Below are 9,300 nucleotides of genomic sequence, written 5' to 3' on the forward strand. Positions count from 1 at the left end.
GTATCAGGTCAACAAAACATGGGCATAGAAACAATATTTTTTAAACTGCATTTATCCAATTTAAATATCCTTACCTAATTCCTTTGTAACAACTAAGGCATAAATGTAATTGATTCAGAAAATCTTTTTAGGACCCCACCTTGATGTTTCAGGACCCCACTTTGGGTCCCGACCCCAACTTTGGGAAACACTGTCCTAAATTATACTGTCTATCTAGAGCAGCAGTCCCCAACTGTTTTTGCGCCACGGACTAGTTTATTGTCGGACATGTTTTTACGGACCGGCAAGGTATGACTGATAAATACAACAAAAGAAAATGACAGCCTACGACCAACACAAGAACTGGTATTTCGTTAATATAATAAACGTCAATCCATTCACTGTGTATTTGTATGTAACCTTTATTAGCAGCATCTTCTTGACATGTGCCAACAACTTTTCTCCTTTGCCTTTGTAAAGAAACTTTCCAAAGACATCTGTTTTCACCGAGACAATGTCTTGACATACGTCAAGAGTGAGTCATAGATGTAACAAAGAGAATCTGGTCGTTTTTCAAAATAAAACATTATTCAGACTGCAATAATAAATACAACRGAAATAATGCAAGTTATTTATTCTTTCTGTGYGACCCAGTACCAAACGACACACGGACTGGTACCGGGCCATGGCATGAGTGTTGGAGACTGCTGATCTAGAGGGAAACCCAAACATCCCACTCCATAGTGGCACCCAGAGTGGATATATTTTATATATACTTAGCACAAAAAGTAAGAAAATTTGTGTTTGGTTGATTATTTCTTTTTTGTAACAATGATTCTGGGCAATAAATTATATACCGTTGGAAAGCCTGTTAATTTTTCTTTTCGAATGGTGCCACATTTGTAAGGAACATGCATTTATGAGATGAGCAGTAGGGCTGAGTATGTGGGTTGCACACATAAAAACTTTCTCAAATCTTCTCTGYCAAACAGCTTATTTTGCTGTTTCTATTGACTCTTGTTTTGAGCTTCTGCCAATCAATTACCTGCAATAAAGTTTATTACCAAGAAGCACTTTTATAACAAAAAATATACCAACCACAAATTTCCTTACATTTTGTCCTAAATTTTAGTCTAAGCAGAATTCAGACTCAGACCACATTCAAAGCATATTCCTCACGCCTTAAAACAGTTGCTCAAAGATTTAAAAGCAGTTCATGCAAAYACTTTTACTCAAAYATTTACATGGTTGTCAARTTTGTWTTACACAGAATATATTGTAGAAATATGACATACATGCAGGAACTGAGACCATAATCACAGAACTCTGTTTAATGAAATTATGTAAGCTGATTTGTAAAAATGTTCAAGTTAATGTGTACAAATTTGTATACACACACACACACACACACACACACACACATTTGTACGCTTTACATTAATTTGTACAATTTAGGTGACTACAACAGCTTAGCTGAAAGTTTGTAGTTAAAACACATCTTGTTCGTTTTCATCAAATCCATCATGGAGGTGTTTACAGCTGATAAGATGAGAACTGTGTCCCAGTATTTATGGACCTGACTGTATTTAAAYTTTCCCACTTGTTTCCCTGAAACACAAAAATTATTTAGATTAAAACTGTTTACTTAAAGCAAAAATCCACTTTGGTTATGGCTCCTCTTAGACCAGCTGTCAACTCCTCAGTCCAGTCAGACATAAACTCTAACTCTGAAATTATATCTGCATCAGGTAAAATGTTTATTGTTTATMACCGGTGGTGGGCAGCACTAAACTAAAAATTAGTTCCACTGACCCTAAAACACTAACTCAAATATTTAGGTCCCCTAATTCTAAGCAGTAACGCACTGAAAGTTTTGGAAAAGCTAATTCTAAAGCACTAAAATAACCCAGTCAACAGACAACATGAGCCACATGTTGTCATGTTGCTTTCTTAAGACTTATTATCATGTTTTTCCCTCTTTCTCTATTTTCTCTTTACTTAAAAAAACCACTGATGATGAAGAAATTACGAAACTAATATGAAGTTATTTTTTCTACTGAAGTGATAAAAAAGAAAAAAAAAGACTTATCATTGACATCCCACAGCCGTATTTGAGTGGAATGATCACATTAAAGCATAAACGAGATTATAAACTTACCATCACCCTCCTCTTTGTGTCCTAGCAGCAGGTAGCACTTGAGAAGTTTTCAGATTTCCCCAACTAAGACTTTTTTAAATGTTTTCTGCGCGTTAAATGAAAAATGTTATCCCTCCCACCCAGATACACGAAGATGAAGACAGCCACCAACATTTACATCTTCAACCTGGCCCTTGCCGACGCCCTGGCCACCAGCACCCTCCCCTTCCAGAGCGCCAAGTACATGATGAGGACGTGGCCCTTCGGGGAGCTGCTGTGCAAAGTGGTCATCGCCATCGACTACTACAACATGTTCACCAGCATCTTCACGCTCACCATGATGAGCGTGGACCGCTACGTCGCCGTGTGYCACCCGGTCAAGGCCCTGGACTTCCGCACGCCCGCGAAAGCCAAGCTCATCAACGTCTGCATCTGGATCCTCTCCTCTGCCGTGGGTGTACCCGTGATGATCATGGCTGTTACCAAGGTGACAGATAAAGGTGGGTGGGTTTAATTGTTTCACTGTGGAATCGTTATTACTGTAGAGAAAAGCTGTTTTTCCTTCATTAGCTTGTTGCAGGTCGTTATCGCACCATGAAGGAGAATCTGAGCTGGGTTATTAACTTAAAGGGCCAATATTATRTGTTTCTCAGGCATACATTTAAATACTATACCATAATAAAGTATCTATGTCACCTTTTAGTTGTTGTTAAAATGCTGTTTTTATGTTTAAATAAAAAATAAACTTATCTTCTCATCACTTCCTCTTCTAAACGCCTTGAAATTGGCCTATGTCTCTTTAAGAACCTCCTGAAAATACATTTCTTCAAAAGTATTTTGAATCTGAAGAGCTTCACTGAGTAATCAGTAGTGTAACCCCTAATTTACATTACATGCGTTACGGCTCCGCTCCGGTCCGACAGATGTGCAGGAAGGAGATCACGCGATAAATTCAGTGATAAATGTGGAAGTCACAACAAAAAATAATTAATTCTGTGAAAGACGAACTCCAAACACAACTGAAAACAACGATATAAAGGCTTTTGGTATCTATGTTGAAACTGTCTCGCTGTCGGCTTTCTGAAATTTCTGATTTCAAAATAAAATCCACGTGTATCGTGTGTCCACACATATGCTTCATGCTACATGTTTCCATCTGCTCCCCAAACAGAACGATACATTCTGACAGCATTTGTGCAGAAATATATCCATATATTTATTAATATAACTGCGATTTCGACATTATTCCAACAAATTATCCAGCCTAAAAGGGTCTTATTTTGAAAATACGGATGTTGTGCTCGTTTCTTTTCCTGTTGGTGTGACGTAATCTTTAAAAATTGACTCCGGCTCCGCTCCGGTGTCTGGCAAAAATTGGATCTGTTCTAATTTTGATGGATTGCCGTCCGCTCACCACCACCATGCGCAGCCAGTGTAAACACTCATTGATTATAATGGGTATGTATTTGCTGCGGAGGTCGGACTGGACCGGAGAGGAGCCGGAACGCATGTAGTGTAAATTAGGAGTTAAGAGCAGCAGACAGTTTAAGTTTCACTTTCACTTTGCTCTGTTACTGCAGAGAGCCTGCAGGAGTCATGGGCGGGGTGTGTGGGGTGTGCTCGTGCTGAGGAAGTTCGGCTTAAAGACACGTCCCAGGGGTGTTTCTGGTCCCCACCTGTCGTTTTGCTCCTCAGCATGGCTTCCTAAAAATGCTGCAGGATTTCTCAAACATGCATGAATGAGTCAAAGGAAGGCTTTGGGCATGTTTTTTTATGAGAGTATAACATTTAAAATGATACAAAACTCAAAAAAGTTGATWTTACATGATAYTGCCSCTTTAAATTAGCTCGAACATGCAACAAAATAACCCCCCTGGTGTTTTAACTCCTCAGGAAACACAGCCTGCACGCTCAGATTCCCTGAACCGGAGTGGTACTGGGACACGCTGACYAAAATCTGCGTCTTCGTCTTTGCCTTCGTGGTGCCCGTCCTCGTCATCACCATCTGCTACGGCCTGATGATCCTGCGTCTGCGGAACGTGCGCCTCCTGTCGGGCTCCAGGGAGAAGGACAGGAACCTGCGGCGGATCACCCGCATGGTCCTGGTGGTGGTGGCGGCCTTCATCGTCTGCTGGACCCCCATTCACATCTTCATCATCGTCAAGACGGTGGTGGAGATTGACAACAAGAACCTGGCGGTGATGGCTTGCTGGCACCTGTGCATCGCCCTGGGCTACACCAACAGCAGCCTGAACCCCGTGCTCTACGCCTTCCTGGACGAGAACTTCAAGAGGTGCTTCAGGGACTTCTGCCTGCCGTACCGGTCCCGCTTGGAGCAGAGCAGCTTCTCCAGGGCCCGCAACAGCGTCAGAGGGCCCGCCACGGTCTGCGCTCCGSCGGCGGCTCAGAGGGCGGCTGGCTGACTCATCATGGCTCAATCAGCAGGGGGGTCAGCTCAGACTGAGGACACACAGTCCGAGTCCACAGGTGTTTGACCTACTGATCCATAAACCATGGACCACTGTGGACTCGTGTCACAAATGGTCTTTGTCTTGGATGTACCTACGTGTGCCTGTGCATGAGGAAATGTAGACAAATGGAAATGAAGTGTTGGTGAGAGCGTGCTGAGCGATCACTCATTTAGTTAAGATTGTGCTGAAATGCTTCCAACTGTTTTGGCTCCATTTTGTCCCACTTTGGAGATAATCCACATCCACGCTAGGYGAGGAGACATCTACTTATACTCTGTGTCCCAAGTGTAACTGGCAGACAAAATTATGATTTAATTAAAGTAAAGCGATCATGACTCAGTTTGTTGCTATTCAAACTTATTTCCAAAGAAAACATTTGCAGGACTCTGTGTATACTATGATTAAATCAACTTCAAATCAAATCAACTTTATTTATAAAGCACTGTAAAACAGCGGCCGCTGACACAAAGTGCTGTACATGAGGGGCTGAAAACAATTAAACAAATCAACACTAAAAACACTCAAACACTAAAAACAAGAAAAAACAGCTAAAACAGACCAARATCTCAAACTGTGTTCATTAAAAGGCAGTGAATAAAAATAAGTTTTAAGATTAGTTTTAAAAACAGCCAATGAGGAGGCCTGCCTGACGTGTAGAGGTAGCTCCTTCCAGAGCTTCGGAGCAGCAACTGAAAATGCTCGATGCTCGATCGATTAAAATGTAATAAATAACATAAAAATGTCTTATTATAAATAATTTACCACAATTTAAAATGGAGTAAAACAAAGACCATAATAAATAAACTGATCTAAGCATTATGAATAAATAAATTAAAACTAAAAAAAAGCAAAGATTGGATGTTAAAGTGTAGTGATGGTATTTGTCTGAGCAGAAGCTGTGTTTCAGTCTGGAAGGTTTCATCACACTGGTGTGTGTTTTTTGTGTTTGAATCAGCCCCTCAGATCACACTTTCTCTGTGACACAGATCAGAATGACCCTGATAAATGAAAATATCATCATTACAGAGCAGCAGGGAAGAAGTTTTAATGATTTTGTATGATAGGTAGTTCAGATCTTATCAAGTAAGGTTCTGTGGAAACATTATGAACAATTATTATCTTAGCTGTTGTGGATAGTCCTTTGAATGACCTCAGTTTATGAAATATTGTTTAATTCTGTACCGTAACAAACTAACAGCTAATATGTGAGAAATCAGGACCAAAATGGACTGAGAATATTTTTTAAAACTACTTAACTCTCAAAAACTTCACAGTAGTTTCTGCAGACATTAATATTTATATMAATCTTTCCACCACCGTCAGTTTGTTACCTTTAACACAACARGAATATTTCTGAGGGCGTGTCCTCATGAAACAGCAAAAGTGCCACAGTTCAGGAGCGTCACCAAAGGGGGGACGGGTGGGGGGCAGACAGCCRCGACCGTAAAACGCAGCAGAAAAGTTTGGTTTCACTTAGTTTTCTTACAGTTTTTAGTCGTTAACAAATCTTCAACAATCACAGTTCAGTGAAATATCACCATAAGTTTCTTAAGCTTTTGTTTGGTTTGTGTGTTTGTCATCTAATATATTTGGGATTAGTGGAACCTCAAACTAAAAAAAAAACTTTTTCTTTGAACAAATATTTAAAAAACAAAAATCGAAAATCTGTTCTCCCTTAAGGACGACGGTTTTAAACAGAAAACAACTTTAATGYCCAGAAAGTAAATGTTCTCCAATCAGAATGCACAAGAGGTTATATCCACATTTATTATTTATTTATTTGTATRTATAAATATGATTTTACAGGTGAGTAGACGAGGTTAAATGAATTGCGTAGTGATTGTGTTGTTCTCATTTAACATGATCAACTGATAAAATGTAAATTTGTAAAATAATAATAATAAAAAACAAGACGGCCTGTGTCAGAACTCAGTATTTTTTGAAAAGCTTAAATATGACAACAGCGTAATAAAACCCTCTGAAATGTTGAAGCGTCAGTGTACCAGCCTAAGATTAGGACTGGACCCCATCTGACCACCGCTTTGAAGACTTTCTGGATATGTGCCTGCTACAGCTAGCTGCTGCTGTTTGTATTCGAGTTTTCAAATAGTCACATAGTTCCTTGTCATGTTTAATGTAATATGGAGACTGAAGTTGTTTTTGTAATGGTAGTACTTTGAATGGATCAAAGAGCTCATGAAATAATTGAAAAACTGCATCACATCCAATTATTGTTGATTTATTCACTCCTCTGTTTTGCAAGGAATCACAGGATGACCAAAAGAATTAAATAAAATTGTGAAAGATCAAAAAATATGAATTGATAAAATTTAGATAATGAGTTTATTAGGACAAGTTTTTAGCCACAATTGTAAAAAAATAACAACAATATTTATGGTTTAATTTTAAATATGGATTTTATTGTTTTTTAATATGTATTTTTTATTTACACACTGTTAACGTATTTCTTAATTTTACTTTTTTTCCTACACTTATTTACTCTCTTTTGTCTTTATGTGTTGAAGTAGTTTTAGTCTCCACCATTTTGTTCTTGCTGTTGAGTCATTCTAACTACAAACATCAGAAACTGTACAGCAGCTTTGAAACTACATTTGGATGTCAACATTTGTGTTAACATACTGTACAGTTTATTTAAACGACTGTCCCTCCAATTTAATTAGGGATTTATCATTAAACAGAAGGTATTTTCTCATTATTTTATTATTATTCTCATTGTGGATAACAACAACTGGTGGAATAACAAAACTGTTGTTGAATAAACATCAGTAGGGCTGTATATATTTTATTGAATGTAAAAAAATTTATTCATCTGTAATGATCTACAGTATTTAGTGGTGTTTTGTGTAGCTGCCATAACAAGCTAAAATTTTGATCAAAATAAAGTGTTGCATTATTAGGCATGTTTATTATAAATTAAAATTTTCTTGTTTTTGTGTTAAAGCTGTCAGAAGAACATTTATAAAAGTCCAGCAGTGTTCATTTATTTGACGGAAAACTAAAACCATCATGCCTTATTCATTATTGTTCTGTCTTTTGTTTTGTTTATGAAAAAGGTGAAATGTTTTGTAAAGTAATAAGGCGTTAAATTCACATATGCGTCAACACACGCACACCACACAGAGGGACACACACATATTGTACTGTAATGTAACACACAAAAACGCCCCCTAATTTTTTTGCTAGCTTGTTTCTTGTGCTTTTATTTTGAAAAGTTTGTAAAATTGAAATCAGTTTTTACCTTGTTCTTGTTTTTTTATATTACAGCTCATAAACACTTTTTGAGCTGTGTATAGATACCATGTGTAAATCAGTCAATAAGTACTGATTAGTGATTGAGTACAAGTACTCAGGGCAGAGGGGTCCCAGCGGCCCTCAGTTACACGACCGATTGTGATGAATTGTGTTTAATCATGACAGAATCAATTAAACACAGTGAAATAAATCAAACATGGTACTGTAATTTTGGGTAACTATGATTGTAAACAACACTGTAAGTAAGCTAGTAAACCTTATTTATGTATATGTGTTTTTTTTTATATAGCACCTTTCACAGACACGATCATAAAGTGCTTAACAGAGAGCAAAATACCTAAAACAATAAGACAGGGCATAAATATAATGAAGAACAATAAAAACAGTAAACAAAGCTCAACTAAAAGCCTGTCTGAATAAAAATGTCTTAAGATGTTTCTTAAAAGAGTCRGTAGAATCAGAGCAGTGAAAAGCTCTGTCTCCACTGGTTTTGTAATGGGTTTGAGGTACTGTACCACCAACAGCAGTGGACTTGAAGACCTCAAAGTCCTGGATGGACAGAGTGGCTTTACAAGGTCTAATATTTGTATTTGTGGAGCCTGACCATGAAGTGCTCTAAAAGTTAAAACTTAAATTTTAAAATTACTCCTAAAACAGTGCAGAGAGACCAACAAACTGCTGAAAGACTGCAAACAAGTGAACTGGGCAATTTGGCTTCTTTCTAATTCAAACTCTCAGCTCTAAATGTTCTAGAGTTAAAGTTGTCTTCCAGCCAGAGGTGGGAGGTTTGTTTGTGTTTGTTTATCAGATATTGCAGTGTTGTGTCCAATCTGTTTAACATGTTTCATGAGGTGGAGAGGGCTGAACATTAAGCTGAAATCAACAAACAGCATTTTCATTTAAAAGACATCCTCACTCAGAAAACAGATTGTTGGACTTACTTCAGCCATGTCAACAATGTCCACTCAGCTGAGGAGAGTAAATATAAAACAACTTTACATTTACTTTCAAAGAAAATGTGAAAGTTGGTTAGGATGTCCTGTAACCGGAGGGTTGCTGGTTCAATCCCCCGTTCCGGCCATCTCAGTCATTGTGTCCTTGGGTAAGACACTTCACTCAGCTTGCCTACTGATGATGGTCAAAGGGGGTAAGTGTCTGGGGCATAAATATTTGGTGGGGTGGGGGGTATCCTGATACCAGCCCCACCTCTGTCATCATGCTCCAGGGTAGCTGTGGCTACAGTGTCGCTTACCACCATCAAWGGGTGAATGACTGTAGCACTTTGGGGCTTGATAAAGCACTAAGTTCCGCATCCATTCATCCATCCATCCATCGCTRTATCACAATACAGCAGGTAAAATAAGTATTGAACACGTCACCATTTTTCTCAGTAAATATATTACTAGAGGTGCTAATGACATGAAATTTTCACCAGATGTC

At 38.3% G+C, this 9,300-nt stretch overlaps 1 protein-coding gene across 4 annotated transcripts in view; it reads left to right on the forward strand.

Annotated features, from left to right (window-relative positions):
• oprd1b (opioid receptor, delta 1b) overlaps positions 1 to 5,067 on the forward strand; it is a 37,332-nt gene extending 32,265 nt beyond the window's left edge. For 3 of the 4 annotated variants that reach the window (XM_014017840.1, XM_014017841.1, XM_014017842.1), the window contains 2 exons: positions 2,261 to 2,616; positions 4,010 to 5,066. In XM_014017840.1, the coding sequence (XP_013873294.1) occupies positions 2,261 to 2,616; positions 4,010 to 4,539 (886 nt within the window). In that variant the 3' untranslated portion in view covers positions 4,540 to 5,066. Of the gene's footprint in view, positions 1 to 2,260; positions 2,617 to 4,009 lie in introns of all 4 variants that reach the window. The other variant, XM_014017839.1, reaches the window with a different exon arrangement.
• The last annotated feature ends 4,233 nt before the right edge of the window (positions 5,068 to 9,300 follow it).

The sequence above is a fragment of the Austrofundulus limnaeus genome, unplaced genomic scaffold (genome assembly GCF_001266775.1).
Source record: "Austrofundulus limnaeus strain Quisiro unplaced genomic scaffold, Austrofundulus_limnaeus-1.0 Scaffold177, whole genome shotgun sequence".
Classification (NCBI taxonomy): domain Eukaryota; kingdom Metazoa; phylum Chordata; class Actinopteri; order Cyprinodontiformes; family Rivulidae; genus Austrofundulus; species Austrofundulus limnaeus.